At 43.5% G+C, this 18,183-nt stretch overlaps 2 protein-coding genes across 6 annotated transcripts in view; one reads left to right on the top strand and one right to left on the bottom strand.

The window, feature by feature from the left end:
* mast2 (microtubule associated serine/threonine kinase 2) overlaps window positions 1–10,749 on the bottom strand; it is a 103,232-nt gene extending 92,483 nt beyond the window's left edge. For all 5 annotated transcript variants that reach the window (XM_018754188.2, XM_018754187.2, XM_018754185.2 and 2 more), the window contains exon 1: window positions 9,596–10,749. In XM_018754188.2, coding sequence (XP_018609704.1) covers window positions 9,596–9,682 — 87 coding nt within the window. In that variant the 5' untranslated portion in view covers window positions 9,683–10,749. The remainder of the gene's footprint in view (window positions 1–9,595) is intronic.
* A 2,814-nt stretch (window positions 10,750–13,563) lies between these two features.
* On the top strand, window positions 13,564–16,742 carry LOC108935509 (riboflavin-binding protein-like). The gene is made up of 7 exons (XM_018754194.2): window positions 13,564–13,592; window positions 14,032–14,079; window positions 14,923–15,074; window positions 15,420–15,516; window positions 15,711–15,839; window positions 15,964–16,072; window positions 16,303–16,742. The coding sequence occupies exons 3-7, from the start codon at window positions 14,924–14,926 to the stop codon at window positions 16,525–16,527; spliced, it is 711 nt and encodes a 236-aa protein (XP_018609710.1). The 5' UTR covers window positions 13,564–13,592; window positions 14,032–14,079; window position 14,923; the 3' UTR covers window positions 16,528–16,742.
* Window positions 16,743–18,183: the final 1,441 nt, after the last annotated feature.

The raw sequence follows: 18,183 nt of genomic DNA on the forward strand, positions 1-18,183 counted from the left end.
ATTTCTAAACAAAGATTTCATCCCTACGTGGAAAAAAAACCAATACAAGACATCTGTGACTCATAGCTTTGATTTTCTTGTTTCCAAAAACAGTAAGCAACATAGGTAGATATAAAATGTGCAATATGGGAAATCCTTCAGACAAGGACAGCAGGTCAGAGCTTCTCAGCATCCAGAAATACATGTTGAGCTGCAAGAATGTGTCTCATTGATTGGAAACCCTGAAAGAAGAAAACACTTTTTGTGCTGCTTGTTTTTACAGACTAATTATTACTTATATTATTTGAACATCATATCACCTTTTAAAAGCCATTCATGCAGAAATCCAGACAATTCCAAAGAGTTCACAAAGTCACTGCAACAACTAGAAAACCAAGTTTTTCCTTCTCCTACCTCAGCTTTCATCAGCCGAAACAAAGGCAAACTGGACTGTTACATTAACTGATTATTCACACTGTTCATTCAAATTATAGCTAACATTAGCATGTCAAATACGCCAACATAAACATGCTTCATTTAATCACTGCTTTCATTGTTGATATGAGATAATGTTCAAATCCAAGTATTAAGTCACCTTAGTTATACTCACATCTTTGCTTAACACTCACTAGCAAAGTATTGACATCACAACAAAGATTTATGCAGAAAGCTGGATTCAGCTGAGTGAATGTCAGCTTAAGCAACTTTTTCTTGCAAAACAGTAAATCAGAACAAAACGAACAATTTGCAGAAAAAAATCAAAATACAAAACTGTCTAATAACAGAAAAAGAATTCTTTAAGGAATTCCAAGAAATAATGTAAATTTTAGTGGAACTCTCAGTACTACACTGGCCTATATCCCCAATCTAATGCCCTTAAAATTGTAAGGAGAGAGAGAGGGGGGGAGAGGAGGAAAAGAAAAAAAAAAAAAAAAAAAAATCTACTTTTACTTAACAGCATCTTCAGCTCTGAAGGTAAACACACAAACTTATGGTTGAGCAAAGTATCCTGTTTGTCAGTAAACTTTAGATGAATATCATAGTTTCAGTGAACAAAAGTCATATTTCATGTCTTGAAAATAAACACTGCAAACTGCACATCACATATTTAGCATACAACAATGGAGTCTTAATTTACAGATATTGTTTGCTCGAGTTATTTCTCTGAGTTTTTTGCCTTAGCAATTTACATCTGCCAGGAGAGTCAACAAAAATTCTTTCGGAACAAATAAGCATAAAAGTGAAATTGGTTCCCGTCAACAGTATCATAAAATTACTGTTTTCTGTAGTAATGCATGTACCTATGTGCACGTAGAAGTCCAGAAAGTCCAGAGCATATAGGGCTGGAAACAACAATGTATATTACACTAAAGCAAAAATGCAAATTCACCCATTATGCAATTAAATCACACCAACAGGCAAAAAATAAAAACAGATGGTACACCTTGGAAAAGAAATTAGGCTCATCTAACTTGTTCTGGAAGACTACCCTGGAAATGCATAACCGTGACACCATCTGCAACCACAGTCCAGGAGTCGTTACTCATACGTTCCAAGGCCTTGGGAAAGATCTGCTTCCCCAGCTGCTCCACTGCCACGTACACATGGGGAGGAAGTGTAAGGTTTACACATGCAAAGGCCAGGACTCATTCAGTCTAATGAATAGAACAGCAGAATGTCACTGACTGACTACAAGAGAAACAGCAGAGGCCAACAGGATTGTGCTGGCTAAAGACAAAGGATTTGCAGTGACAAGGGTCATGCTGTTGTACCCTGCATCTAGGAGCATGAAGTAATCAAGAAAAATGGTTTAAATTGGAGGAGGGGGACACTTTCTCTCTTGGCTAAAAGACTAAGTGGCCATATTACACTAATCTCCATGTAGCTGTGACCTCCCTGAGTTCAAGTCTTAGATTAACTAGTCCTCTAAGTCAGAGAACACTGTCTCCTAATCCGTGGAAAATAACCCACTTGCTTGAGCTATGTCTCCATACTGTGACATGGCACCACTAGAGGAATAATTTTTTTTGCCAAGTCATAACACACTCCACTAACATAACCAAGTGCTACAGAACCAGCAGCACAAAGCCAAACCATTGAACCCAACAAAGCCGGAACCCATGCAATGAAAAAAAAATAAAATGTTGATATACATGTGCTCCCACTACTTAAAACAGGAACAGTCTATTCTGTAGAGCAGTTTTAACATAAGAATAAAGCCAGTAGGTACCTTTGGTCACAACTAGTGTATATCTTACACATATCACATTTTTTTGCCCTGATGTTTTAGTACTTTCCCTCTATTAACAACAAATAACCTTGCATTTAAAGCAGCAGGAGTAAAAGGAACACTGTTCTATTTCAGAATAATAAGGCCACAGTTTTTTGCAGTAGGAAAAACTCTTCCCCATCATCATGGCACTGAACAGCAGAACTATGAGAGCTTCCCGCATGAGTAAGAATGACTCACATACCTTAGGGAACCTCTAGCCTGGCCTGTTTTTCCTTTATTGGGGTCAGCAAAAGTATGACTGAAGGATGACTTGATAGCTGATAAACAGTGCATATAGACTATAGAAGTTGCCATGCCTTCCCTTTTATTTCCACAAAGTGAAACAAAAATAGAGCAATAACTGCATATGCATCCTTAGAATAAAGTGTGATCTGCAGCTGAACAAAAGTATCTACAGACATATCTATAGATTAGCACCATCATCTTGCATCTCTAATAGGCCCTGTGTCTCTGTTTTCTTGGGAACCAGTAATAGGGTCCTACTCAGTTTTACCGATTGTTATTCAATTCTCCCAGTAGTGGGTGGGAATAACAGCTGTGAAGCTGGTAATTAATGTGGTCAGGGTTTCAATATGCCTAATAAGGATCCACAGACACATCAGCAACAGCTCCAATGTTTTTCATTATCTGTGCTTTATTCCACAAATGACAGATTAACTTGAGTATACAATGACATTCCTCTCCCAGACTTCCCAGCATGTATGAAAATAGATGTTTCAATTACTGTTATCTGAACATTCAAAACCATAAGAAAAAAAAAAAAAAAAAAAAAAACCAACTAACTTGTAAGTACAGTAGCTATCTATTAATGACAGGACTTCGTTTCTCTGCTCAATCTTGTGTTGAAACCAACTGGAATCTTTTCAAAGGTGCAATATGTGAAAGTTTCAATTCTTATATAGGCCAAAGGAACCATTCTGTACATGCAGAAAGCAAAAACAAATTTGGAGCAAGCATGTAATACTGAGTGTTATCCAATGTTATATAAATAAATAAATAAACAGATTGTACCCAGAATAAAGATGATATTTCCACATAATTATCCATCCATCCATTTTCTTGGCCACTTGTCCTTCTAGGGTTGCGATGGCAATAGGGAGAGCAGAGAAGCCCAGACGTCCCCGTCCCTCAAAATTTCCTCTAGCTCAACCCGAGGGATCCCCAGCCACTCCCAGGCCAACTGGGAGACAAATCTCTCCAGCGAGTCCTGGGCCGACCTCAGGGTCTCGTCCCAGTTGGCCGGGCCTGGTATACCTCCAAAGGGAGGCGCCCAGGGGACATCCTTATCAGATCCCCGAACAACCCCAACTGGCTCCTTTCAATGTCGAGTAGTAGCAACTCTACTCTGAGTTCCTCCCGGATGGTCAAACTCCTCACCCTGTCACGGAGAGCAAGTCCCACCACCCTGTGGAGAAAACTCACTTCAGCCGCTTGTATCGGCGATCTTATTCTTTTGGTCATTACCCAGAGTTCATGACCATAGGTGAGGGTAGGGACATAGAGCAACCGGTAAATAGAGAGCATTGCCCTATGGCTCACCTCCCCTTTCACCACTACAGTCTGGTACAGCAACCGTATTACTGCTGCCGCTTCTCCCAGTCTGCAGTCAATCTCACGCTCCCTTCTCCCCTCTGGACAAGTCCCCAAGATACTTAAACTCCTCCACCTGGGACAAATGCTCTCCCCTTGCCTGAAGCGGGCACGCCATCCTTTTCCGTAACAGAACCATGGACTCAGACTTGGAGGTGCTGATCCTCATACCAACCGCTTCACACTCAGCTGCAAATCATTCCAGTGCATGTTGAAGGCATCCGTGTGATGGTGCCAAAAGGACATAATCATCCGCAAAAAGCAGAGACATCACCTTCTGGCCCCCACACAGAATGCCATCCTGACCTCAGCTGCGCCTTGGTATCCTGTCCATGAAAACCACGAATATGAGTGGGGACAAGGTACAACCTTGGCGGAGTGAAACACCCACACGGAACAGGTTTGATTTAATGTCAATTATGAGGACGGAGCTCTCGCTCCATGTGTACAGAGACCGAATGGCCGCAGTAGTGGCCCATACCCCCAGAAGCACCTCCCACAGAATTTCTCAGGGAACACAGTCGTAGGCCTTCTCCAAGTCCACAAAACACATGTAGACTGGATCAGTGAACTCCCATGCCCCATCAATTATCTGCAAGAGGGTAAAAAGCTGGTCCACTGTTCCACAGCCAAGACAGAATCCACATTGTTCCTCTTCAATCTGATACATATAAAAGGGTGAAGGTTGTGCGTGGGGTTAGCACCCAAGCCCATAAAACCTTAGCTTGCTACAGAAATGCCAAAACAAGTGATACCAGAGACCTCAAGCCTGTGGATAAAAGTCTTTGGCAAACAATTTTCCAGTGGCCTATATCTCACATGGGGGGGGATGGGCAAAACTAAGCAAAAATGATTTGCCCATTTATTCAGCTGGATAATATTTACTGAATTAATTCAAGCTAAGTATTTCATTAAAGAGTACTACAGCAGGAGCAGGATTTGGATGTCGGGCCTTTGAGTCCGAGGCAGAAGCTCCATCTACACCCCCCGCTGATGTTAATGATAACATACGCAATGTAAATGTAAAGCGCTGAAAGCAGCAGCAAGCATCAAGATCCCAAACTTGTCCCAAAGAGCATGGCAGACCCACAGCTGGGTGGACAGTGCATTGCAATCCCAGATGGCAATGGAGCACATTGGGATGCCAGGCCTTATAAAATTCACAGGAAACCAGTTAATGCAGCAGTGCGTTTCCAGACTTTTTGAGGAAAACTAAGGAGGTATAGCATCCAGTGTGTGCAAGCAAGTCAAGATACCCACCAGTCATCTATTCAGTCAAGAAACTGTGAGACTCCAGTATTTCTCATCTTTATTCACTAATTAACTTTTTCCCAGGTGGGGGGGGGGGGGGCATTTGTCATCTCACAGCACGGACCAGCCAATACTCCTAAGGCAGAAATGCTAATCTCAGTGAACCCTTGACAGTCCATTTCCATTCTGACCTTCTTATTTCGATTTGCATTATTATTCAAACCATTCCGAGAGCCCTTTTTAAAACTGCAATTTAAATCTGTGCGCAACCATTAGGACTTACAGATCTTGACCAACCCACATTAAATCACCTACTTTATAATGGCAAATATTCAAGGGGCAATAAATGGAAACTGAATTATACGGTAACAAAGAACTTGCTCTACTGCTGGAAAGCTCAATTTTTACACATAGAAATCTGGTTTCAGCTGAAATTATTTTTCCCTGAGTTAGCAATAAAAACGCATTCACATGTAAATTTGTCTGCCCAGGTTAATGTACAGGCCCAGAAACAAATACAGGAATTCATTCATTTTCAATATCCACAAAAATAAACAAACATAGCAACAAAGACAGTACAATTTTGAACTACGCAATATCATGAAACCTCCTCTTGGTAAAAGAAAACAGCCAAGAGTGACTTGCCACCCTTAATTCTACACCATCCAAAGGTACTGTAGAGAGTACTTTAAATGCAAAAAAAATTGACCAGAGTACCTAAGACACTATCTGCTCTGGCAAATGAAACTATCTCTGAGAAAGTGTACCTATACCCAACAGCCATTATAAGGATTTTCACCTTTAGTGACATACATTGGGCTGCAGAGCAGCAAAGCAGGTACTACTGGTGCCTCAGAGTACCTGATCTGTGCATCCGTATAGGGGTTCAAATCCAACTCTGCGTGTGGAGTTTGCACATTTTCCCTGTATTCACATGGGTTTTCTCCCACACCCAATCTTTTGCTTTAACAACAACTTTTTGGTTATGGATCAGTCCATAAGCAAGTTATGCAGCACATGATCAAGTTCAAGTGCACTCAGTCTGGATGTATAGTCATAAACTGCATTTACAGTAAATACACCTTGCTAACTCCCCAACTGTCCTTCTTTTCACCAGTACCCCCATAGTCCCCAATGCCAGTCAGCATCACTCTTTGCTAATGACTTAATGAGCACCACCCCCCACTGCCAAAAGGTTGCCCAAATTTTACGAAAAAAAATTTTTTTTTTTTTTAAAAATGCAATTCTCAACTGGATACAGAATATGAATGGACCAACAACTTAACACTAAGAGCAGTAAACTGATGTGAAATAATTACTACATAAAAATAAACTGAATAAGACTAACAAATTGTTCAAGCACTGATATTGCACTTATTCTTCATCACCATTCTCATGAAGAAACGCAACTGAAAAATTTAACTGTTGATAGCACAAAGCTGGCATCCTGCAAAGAGTGTACCTGCCTTAGACTTGTGCCCAATGCTTCTGTGGTATTATCTGGTTTACTGCAATCCTGCTCAGGACAAGTGGTCATTGTTTTAATTCCATCCATCCACTTTCAATCTAAACACACTCAGTTATAGCATTCACTTGTCTAAGTGATGGTTCATGTAAATTATAAGAATGAAAATGACAACTGTAATGACTTTCAGGCCTATCAGCTTCATTACTATACAGCAGCTAGCCCTGTGTTGACCACTCAAAACTTAGTGCCACAGTTACCAGCTTGGAAGGATAACACTGTCCTCCCTTGTATGACTTCAAACAAACTGTAACATTGATTTGGAGAAACATTATTCACCTCAGCAATGCATATTCATATATACTCCACATCAGAGCACCTTCCCGCTTTCTCCAGGCACACAATATAACAATGTATGATGTAAAGTGTGGTGTGCGTGTGTCTGAAATAACCCCCGATAGAATGGCATCCTGTCTAGGATATACCCTATTCTGTATCCAATGCTTCCAGTGTAGCTTCCAAACCACTGTAAGCCAAAACAGGACCGGGTGCTAACAAAATTTAGGGAAAAATTAATGCGGAGTGTGCTTTATCCCTCCACTTTTCCCCCCAAAAGAGGTGATAAAGCAAAAAAAAAAAAAGATTCAACATACAACATGTTCTTTAACCGCACAGAAAAACAATTAACTTTTAAATTACCAACAGAAAGGCAGAATGCTTCAGGTAAATTACATTCAGCCTTAACAAAAGCAAACTCTTTGCATCTTGTTACTCATATCAAGCAGGTAAAATCTTAGTGCACAATGAGAATATTGTACAAATGAAGGGCTGACTATTAAGCATACACAGGGCTGAGTGGTTTGGTCACCAACATTGACACCACACAGGATGCCATCTTCAGCACGCTGAAAGTGAAAAGAAGAAGACTGTGTAAACACTGTTTAAATATATTATCAGGGAAACTTAATTTGTGGGCAGTGATGACCAGGACACCTCTAATCTTGATCTTCCACTGTTGACTTCATCAAGATTCCCGGAAGTTCACGCCCCACTGGCATTGGTGGGGAGCTCACTGTGTGCCTTCATTAATTATTTTTCCATCAAGATGTGAAGAGTGGTGACATTAATGGGAGCTGCAGGAAGTTGTCAGTTAAGACAAAAAACCTCACCATCAATGAGGGAGAGCTGACAGACATGCCACCACAATTATGTGTGGCAAATTGAAGCCCCACTGCTGTGACAGTTTTTTTTAACCACTGCATAGAAAAGGGCAGAGTGACAGTCACAGCATAAGCTCTCAGAAGACTGCCTCCTTCTGCTTAAATAGCTGTATTAATAAGGTTTTTTTTTTTTTTTTAAATAAAAGATTCTCTTTGTTCCAACCATGAAACATACTCTTCATAATACTATTGAAGAGTGTGAAGAGCATATTTGAAGAGTTGGAACTTTAAATTTTTTTTTAAAAAATCTGCCAAAAGGCAGCTAAAAAAAGGTGAAAACCCATTACAAATGACATTGCATAATACAGTACACTGTAGTAACATGAAGCTTCTGGCAACAAACTAACATGTCTCAGTGTTAATTCTGGAACAGGGATTCATTCAATTGTTAAGTGAATGTTCCATCCTTGCCTTGGTCTGACACTGTGACAGCGTGGCGCTGGCCTCCTCCACCAACAGCGCTTCAGTGAGACTGAAGCCTCAGGAGAAAGCCAACCCGTTTTGGTCAGCACACACCTCATGCCTCATGTCTGCGCAGGTGCCCCGGAAGAATGTAGGGAGCAGCCGATCGCACGATCACGCTTCACGCAGGCTCCTTCCCACCAAACCTTGTTAGAGCCTCGGTCAATGTGGATTAGGTGCGTTAATGACAACCTCATGCCAACAGCAGCCAGGTTGCGCCACAGCCACGACCTGGATGCTGCATGCAGACAAACAAAAACATCCCGGTAGACCAGCGACAGTTTTCATTCAGCTGTCTTTCTCCGGAAGCAAACTGCCAGATTTTCCATAATAAACGAGTTCACTCGGGGGTTGCGCTGCCGACACCACGCCTAAGCGGGTGCGCATTCCGGCAGAACTTTTCCTTTACTGCCAAGCCTGCTTTCCTGGGAGAGCCAAGAGTGGCACGGCTTATTACTGCGGTATTTTCGAATCAGACAGTTTTGTACTCGGCGCACCGGCTAAAGAGTGGGTGTTCAGTCTTTGTGAGGACGACGCTGAGCCAGGTGACCCTCTGGCTCAGGGGTGTGTGTGTGTGTGTTCACCACAAGAGACACCCAGTCTGAGGGGGTCACCGCTCACTGCCCTGGCCCAAGGTGACACGGGATTAACCGAAAACCACCATGCATAAAACATCACAAGTTCTTTTACAGGAGAACGCGTACTTTCCAGGGCAGATGATATCCGGCGCGACCGATCTCGTTCACCTGCAAAACGCAATTCAAAAACGTATGCGCGCACACACGCCGTCTGAAACCGCTTGTCCCAAGTGGGGTCGTGGCAAATTGGAGCCTAACCCGGCAACACAGGGGGCAAGGCTGGAGGGGGAGGGGACACACCCAGGATGGGACACCAGTCCATCGCAAGGCAGCCCAAGCGGGACTCGAACCCCAGACCCACCGTAGAGCAGGACCCGGTCAAACCCGCTGCGCGCCCCCTCAAAAATGTACGGTACACTCACTGGAAAAACAACAGGTAAGGTGGTACAGAAGTGAAATTCTGTAAGCAGCTCCCATTACAGTGATTATCTCATTTAAACAAGTTGTAACATTTACAGTTACATGAGTAACAGTGGAAACATTGAGTGACTGATCCACCATCCATGTCAAGCAGCAGCTGCTACTCAGTCTCAGTGTCCCTCCAAAAAATATCATTCATGCTATGCCTAAATACACCTAAATGGAGTGAATTTTCGTGAATTAAGCTCACATCATCATGTCAAGGTGAAAGGGTTCAACTGCGACGAGCACCTTCACCTTGCCTTGCTCTTCTTTAGTTTACCACACTTTTACTCACCTCATCCTTCACCGCGGACCCGCTCGCCTGCTCTTCTGGCCCTGGGTTGCACAGCTTGCGTTTGTTTTTGTTCTCGCTTTTCTTCATTTTTTTTTTTTTTGGGGGGGGGGGGTAGCTTTTTTTTCCCCCCCTTAATTAAGAAGAGAGTACAACTGCTTGTTTGCTGCCCAGCGCTCACGCTGCAGCCGTGAAGTCGGAAAAGGGCACGTTAGCATCGAGCTAATTCCGCGGAGTCCAACACGGTCCGCTCCGCTCCGCCAATATGAAGGAGAACAACTGCGAGGAGCAACTGTGACATGTTCCGCTCACAGCCGCCTCTGCCTTCAAAAACGTCGGTTTGTCTGTAGCGAGCTGCGGTTCCCCGGCGGAGCCTTTCTTTCCCCTCTTACTGCAGCTGGTAGGATGGCTGGTGACGGAGCCGGTGAGCCACAGCGGGTGTGACACGCTCAGCCACAGGGAGGGACGCGGCAACCGACTCACTGTACGGTGCTGCGGCTCGCCGCCCGCCACCCGGCACCCCGGCCCGCCACACAGAGAGCTACCGCTGGAGAGGCGGCCCGGCGCGCGCAGCGGCTGAGCGGATGCTGCTCTCGAGGGCAGCGAGCGAGTCGAGCGACTCACCGCTCTGTCGCCTTGCACGACATTGTCTCTCAGTACAGTGTCCTTTCCCAGCCCCCAGGGGGATAGCAGGTAGCCAAAAGAAAAACAATATTCCTAGAAACAAACGGAATTTAGTGCTGAAACGACGAAATTATTTCTTTTCCCAAGAAGGAGCCCGCCCAGGCAGGGCTTCCATGTTGCCTCACAAAAGTCGCACTGCAGATGTGTCACTTTGATGCGCGCGTTTCTTTGGTAAAGTGTCCTCCCCGCGTCACAGAACCGATTCGGGTTTTCCTCTCACTTCATGTCCACGAGACCCTGTGAGGTGTCTGACCTCGCCACTGGCAGCTGAACCGGCGTGCGACGACTGACGAACACAGGAATAGCCCCCTCCTACAGCCGCTGGCCGCTCAGTAGGGCGACAGCCATGTTTTTGTACGGCACGGCAGTGGTCGTGTTTTTTTCTGCCTTCACGAGCAGCGTGACTACGGCGCGGGAATTCACCTGCCGTCATGTTGTGCGTTAATAATTTTCAGTTGTTTTAATAGTGTTGAGCGCGATTAACTCCTCCTGCAAGTACTGTGCTTTATTTATACTACGTACGCATTTGACGTTATTTTCGAGAAGTGTACTTCCATACATCTCTCAGTGTTTAAGTAGATTAAACTTGTCTATAAAAATTGGGAGTACGCCATGATACTATGTATGTCAAGCAAGACCCTCTGAGAACGCGATGTAACGTCGGAACTTTGTCAGACGACGCGGTTCAGCTCTGTGCGCTCTGAATATTGTATGTCCTTCTGCGCTCACGAAACGAAAAAGCCATCAGGCTACGCTGTCACAGCGTGACGTTTTGCAACGCAACCGTTTCGCCTCGTGTGGGCGGCCATCTTATTGTACGTCAAGCTGTGTGGTACGGAGGACTGACGGCCGTTGTCGCTAAAGGCTGATTCCAGATCCTGGAGAACTATGCTGCACGTTCGCAACACAAAATATTACATATACTGCATAAAATATCATGTGTTTTCTGGATTCCTCCTCTGTAAAATACAATAACAAAAGCTTGAGGAGCAAAGTTCCAGGAGGAGCCCTCCTGTTGTACCCTGCCTGCAGAGAAGTTTAAATAGCTTGGGTAAAAACTTTGAAACATAATATTTGGAAGTTATTTCAAACTTTGCTTATTTAGTGGATCTTCAGTTATGTTGAATTGGAACAACTTATACATAACATATCCATTTCCGCACGGTACAGTAGGTGTTTACTGAAATGCTCTGCATAAATTTAACAAGGAAGATGTCATTTTTCAGAATAAAGTAGAGCAGAACACAAAACAACTAGGCGCGAACCCATAATCTTTGCCGGAATGGCCACTCTGCAGAAAATGAAATCCCAGACGTTAATGTACCGCGGCACAGTGCGTTTTGTGTGCCAGCAGGAAGCCGCTTTCTTGCGCCATCTGGCGGTCAGAATGTATTACTGCAAAGGAGCATTTCGGCCGATTTAGCGCGCGTTGCTTTTACCGCACTTTACTTTCTTCGGGAGTAGGGGGTGCGGTGGCGCAGTGGCGCAGTGGGTTGAACCACAATCCTGCCTTCCGGTAGGTCTGGGGTTCGAGTCCCGCTTGGGGTGCCTTGCGACGGACTGGCGTCCCGTCCTGGGTGTGTCCCCTCCCCCTCCGGCCCTACGCCCTGTGTTACCGGGTTGGCTCCGGTTCCCCGTGACCCTGTATGGCGGTTCTGAAAATGTGTGTGTGTGTGTACTTTCTTCGGTTCGCCACAGCAGGTACCGTTAATTGTGAAGCACTTTAGTAAGTCAATCACAGTGTCACTTTACACAATTTCTTGGTCTCTAAGTTGTAAAGTGCAGCCATAAAATATAACTTTGTGTCCAAGAAGAGTGTTTACTGTATAAATACCTTGCTAGCAGTAAAAGTGTGAACATGTGCACAGGACACACTCCAAGAGTCTTCAAGAGTCTCACATTGACTGTTCGGGAATGGGTAGCAAACGCTCCGTCCATCATGTGCTCCTCCAGTGTTGGGTTTACTGACACATTACAGTGCATCAGTAAAGGCGTTTCTGCTCTTTCACAGGAACATGGTAACATCTCAGACACTGTAGTAAACTGTAACATGAGGTCAGAACAAGTTGCTAGAAATTTCCATAAACATAGTCAAGTGTGATGTTTTAACTTTAAAATGTGTCTGTGAACATGCAATACACCAGTCTAAATTTAGGTCTGTACGCTTTGATGTAATGAAGTGAATATATTTCAAGTTATAAAGATGCGTGCACATATGTACACACACACACACACACACACACACACACAAACCATCTGCAACCACTTGTCCCAAGTGGGGTCGCAGGTAGCCAGAGACTAACCTGGCACCACAGGGCACAAGGCTGGAGGGGGAAGGGACGCACCCAGGACGGGACGCCAGTCCTTCGCAAGGCACCCCAAGTGGTACTCGAACCCCTGACCCACCAGAGAGCAGGACCTGGTCAAGCCCACTGCGCCACCACCCCCCCAACATTATAAAGATGTTTAATTACAAAGTTTATTCTTTACAGATACCCTGCTTTAGAAGGGGAAAAACCTGTCTCACAGTTAATTTTTGGTCACTTTAAGTTGCCTATAAAGTGTGTGTGAGTGAATGTGTGAATTTATATCCCCCCCCTCCATACTTAGCCTTGCGCCTTTTCCTTCTGGGATAGGCAGCAGACCACCACCGCCATGCACTATGCAAGCAGTGACGGAAAGTGAACTAGTAGTTAGTAAGTCATTATTAACGCATTCGAAAAACAAGTTTTTTTTTTTTTTCCCTCCACTGTGTATATAGCGCTATTCTATATATACACAGTATATGCTGTGTGTGTGTGTGATTATAGTATATACATATTCCTCTATTGAACCAAAGACTGCACAAGGGAGAATTAAAATAAAGTAATACATATATGCAGGTGGTGGAAGAGGCTCAGCTAGTCCCTATTATAGAAGCTCTGACTGTTTAATTTCGGGTTCCATCCTCATTAGACTGTCCTCCCTGATAAAAATGTCTGGAATGTGTTTTCTGCCATCCAACATTGGACTTTGCGACTGTCTGAGAGGTGATGTGACATTACTGATGGACCGACACCTGAAACAGTTATACTCACTGCTGCTTATGATGTCGCAACACACGATGTGGATGGAGATTAGAGGTGACTGATAAAACTTTTTTGTTCAATATATTGAAACAGAGTAATTCATTAAACTGAGAAGACCAAAGTCCGCATGCCGGATTCCAGATGTACGCTTGTTGATTCAGTGATAAAACCAGAAGCTGAAATTCTAGTGACACTACAGCACTGGGACGGCAACCCTGATTTACTACAATCCTCAGCGAGTCAGCTAGGTGAGCTGTATCTAACTGCTACTGCTGTGTCTCACATCCGTTCTTATATACGCTCTGTGGATCGTTACCTTCGGGAGAAAAAAAAGTGAAGTAATTTAATTGGTTAATTGAATTGTCTTTTTTTTTTTTATAAAAGGCAAAATCATAACATTTGTTGTCATCTTGTAAAGTCAGTCTTGTAAATGTATGATTGTAGCACTTTTACAAAATTGTCAGTTTTAAGTTTGCTTTTTGACTGGTAATAGTTTCTTTATGGTGTTTAAAAAAAAATAAACTTTGATTTTAACATTTTTTTAAAGTTTCTATGCCAATGGTAAACAACTCCTGGAAAAGAGCAAGTCACTAAAATTTCAAAGAGGAAAACATGCAAGTGCACGTGGAGGGGGGGAAAAAAAAAAAAAAAAGATTCAAGATTCATTTATATTTATTCATTCAACAGACGGTTTTCTCCAAAGCGACGTACATCTCTCAGAGAGACTCACCGCAGGTAATGTGTTGGTCCTGATCAGTATCGTCACCTTGTCGTGGTGGTTGGGTTTGTGCGCTGCTGTGACCCAAAGGGTTATACTGACTGGAGTAACACTCCTTCAGGAAGACCAATAGTTAGCAGTCAGACAAAAAGCAGTGAACCTCATACGGGGCAGCGGCAGTATGGGTCGGTGTTGACAGCGGAGGATCACATTTCAGTGACAACGGCAACAACACCAACATTAACTGCACGGAAGAAAGGCCTGGCGATCTACTTCCGTATCCTGCCACGAAAACTCTAAGGATAGAAAAGGACAACTATCCATAGAGTCGCCATGAGTCAACATCGACCCGACAGTTCCTGACAACAATGCGTTGGTAACCCATGTTCAAATGTCACTTTATGGGTGATGGGCTAACTTGTTATGGTAATTCCAGACTAGGGAGAAGCTTTCCTGTTAACAGTTCTTGTTAAGCGCAGGGTCTCGGTTACCTAGTGCCTCTCCTAGGAGCAAAAGACAGCATAAACGCTGCAGGGGAGTCACCAATGCTGTGAACAACGATACACCTGAAACACATGTCTTTGGGCTGTGGGGGGAAACCAGAGCACCAGGAGAAAACCCACAGGAACACACAAGGATAACACAAACTCCTCACAAAGGCTGATTCAAAACCATGTTCAAAGCTACAGCTCAAGAGTGTGAAGTACCAGTACCCCCTGCTGCACTACCCCCCCCCCCCTTCAGATTTATTGATATCAAAACACCGCGTTTAGTTTTAGACCTCATTTTATTATTGCGTATGATTCTGTATCCCAGCTGGTGTTTGTCTCTCCTGTCCCGTCCCATGACTCCTCTCCCAGGATGAAGGTCCACATTCACACAGCGATGGTAGCCACAGCACTGCTGCTGAGCTTCACACTGGGACTTGAGGACAGCTGCCTGAGAGGTGAACATCACAAGCCATCCCCCGGCCCCGAGACCAGCATGAGAGAGTGCTTGCTCTTCTCCAACTGTGAGTGCATGATTTCCACTTTCAGAGCAGTGGGACCCTGAGCGTGCGTGTGTTCTCTGAGACTACCATGGAGTTTACCAACCTTTTTTATGTTTCAACATTTCAAAAAGAAAAAAAAAATGCCCAGATGGAAATGGGTAAATCAGCGGAAGAAGGGTAACAAGGTAGATCACTTTGGAGAAAGGCATCAGCGAGATGAAGAAATGTAAATGTGACATACAGATCATTGCAGGATCCATGTTGTTCTGTCCATTTCTCAGTCTCTTGAACTTAGTATTTTGAAAAATGTAACCATTCTGAATCTTTAACGCACACATATTAACAAAATTATTTACTTTTTTAAAGCCTCCTGCTGCTATGCTAACTTCACAGAGCACCTTGTTTCCCCTGTGACAACAGTGGTAAAAACCAAGTGGAACCTTTGTCAGAATCTTAGTGACAGGTTAGCACAAAACTTGTGTCCTTTTCAGTTCTTAAGACTATACAGTATACAATAAGGTAAATCTTTGTGTCATCATTTTACACACAGTGGCTCTGCCTATAAAGCTCTATGTCCAGAGTCCACCATCGTGACGAAACACAAAAACATTTCCCAACGCAAAGTTTGCTGTGATATTCCCCGTTTTCGCATTTCAGCTGTGAGACATTCATGAAGAAAATCGAGTGCTTCTACCAGTGCTCTCCAGAAGCAGCCCACTGGATGAACCCCAACTACCCTGCTGGCTTACTGCAAGTGCCTGTTTGTGCCAGCTTCTGCAACCACTGGTAAATACCACTCTGCTCCATCAAAAGCATAACTGACAGTTTACACCACATAAAATAAAGCATATACTTGTCTAGTCAGTCCTCGGTGCGTTCCGTCACTTTGCCATTTTTCTTCTGCCATCAGGTTCAGTGCTTGCAAAGATGACCTGACTTGTGCCAAAAACTGGCTCACCGATTTCAAATGGGACAAAGACAGCAACCACTGCCAGCACGAGTGTGTACCATTCAGCAAGGTATGAGTGTAATAATATCTAACTGTAATAATTATAAGTGCTACAGGTTTTCTATGACTCGCATTCTTAACGCAGATAAATACTAAGTAGTAAGTAAGAGCTAGAAAACTTGGTGGCACTGCTTACTGCTGGACCTCATCTGTAGCAAAAAAAAAAAAAAAAAAAAAAAGCATTAATTAGTGTCGATGCAGTGGATTTAACGTTCTGATGTCCTTATCTGTTTTTAACAGATGTATACCAATGGAACAGACCTGTGTCATTCCATGTGGGGTCAGTCATTCATAGAAAGCTCCTCCAGCTGCAGATGCTTGCAGATGGATGACCAGGACACTGTGGTTCTGCCCTTCATTCTACATGCAGATTCCAAATCCAGCAACTCAGAAAGCGATGTGGAGAAATCTTGCCAAGAGGCACTCCTTGGCCATAAAAAACTCTCTACTAGTGAGAAGGAGTAAGAGGAGCTACTGTGCCCACTTACAGTCTCATGGCACTGCAGCTAGTCCACAACCTTGTAACCACCACATACAGTATACACATGTGCTATAGTGATACTGAACAGCTATATGGGATTTCTGACAAAGAAAATAAAAGAATCTTTTTAAGCACAATGTGAACAAACAAATGAATAAATGCACTCGGTAGTCAAAAACTCATTTCCTCATTCTGCTTTCATCATGTAGGATATAGTAAATTTGCAATGTGTTGCAATGTTTTCTCTGGATTTTGCTAAACTGAACCGCCGCGCATGAAACAGATCAGTTGGCTGCTCCCAGATATTCATACATCATAAGTGCTGCCTGGCTGTTCCACGTTGCAATTTGTATTTTAGGGAAAATCTCACAATTGTTCAATGATGCAAAATTAATGTCTATTAAAATATGTATATATTAATAACACACACAACCCCAATCCAAAAGAGTTGGGACAGTATGGAAAATGCTAATACAAACAAAAAGGAGTGATTTGTAAATTTACTTTGACTTGGATTCAAACAAAAACAATATAAAGTCAAGGTATTTAATTTGGAATGCTCCCCATTCATCCATTATGCAGGTCTTCAGCTCTGCAATTGTGCAAGGCCTTCGTTTCTGTGTTTTGCGTATCAAAATGCACCACACTTCCTCAATCGGACACTGGTTACGACTGCAGTCCTGCACTCCACGTCCATCATTAATGACGACAAAGTTTATTCAAAGTTCCATAAGCTACAATTAATCATGTGTCCCATTTTTCCAATATACTAGCAAAGTACTGTACTGATAAATACCACAGGATATCGCAAATAGTGTTCACAAGTAGAGCTTTACACATGAACACGAGAAAGGAAAACATTAAAAACTGTTCGTGTTACACAACCACACTTTGGTGGTATGACTGCACCGCATCTGTATCAGTATGTTATCTTTACCACAATTCTACAAGTAACATCTCAAAGGACTTTGCCCTGACTGGGTTACATGGTATGGCTGGGCAGTAAGGCCACCCTTGAGTGAATGGGGTAGACAGACTGGTAACTTCCTAAGGTAGTTTGCATGATGTCCTTAAACAAATTTAAAAAAAAAAAAAAAAAAAAAAAAAAAACTCAACACTGGCCAGGAGGGATGCACAATGCAAATTGAGTTCTGGGAGTGTGCCAATGCATCGCATCACAGGAACAGAGCTGATTCTCCATATGCAAGCTGGAGAGAAACTGAGGTACACCATGGTAAAAAGACCAAGGCAAACGGAGCAGCTACAGCCCACACCGAAAAGCCACTTTCTCAACAACTTCACACGAATTGAAATGAACCGGCTGATGACTTCTTGTGTGGCCACTGAACTAGACCCACGCAGGCTGGATAACCCTCAGCGAACAGCAGGTGGCGTAGTGGTGAGAAGTGCTGCCTTACAACCCCAAGATTCTCACTATGAGAAATCCTACCTCCTGTTCTATTATCTCGATTACAGCCCAGAAACAGCTCAGAGAGGCTATGAGAATAGTAACATCCAAGTGTTATCTTTTTCAAGATGAGGTCATTGACCCAGCATCATGTTTGGGGTCCCATTCCATCCGTGCCCAGTCCGAATAGCCTGCTCTAGTGGTCAAATCATTGCCAATTTTGTCATCTAAC

This window comes from Scleropages formosus, chromosome 9, assembly GCF_900964775.1.
Source record: "Scleropages formosus chromosome 9, fSclFor1.1, whole genome shotgun sequence".
Taxonomy (NCBI): Eukaryota; Metazoa; Chordata; class Actinopteri; order Osteoglossiformes; family Osteoglossidae; genus Scleropages; species Scleropages formosus.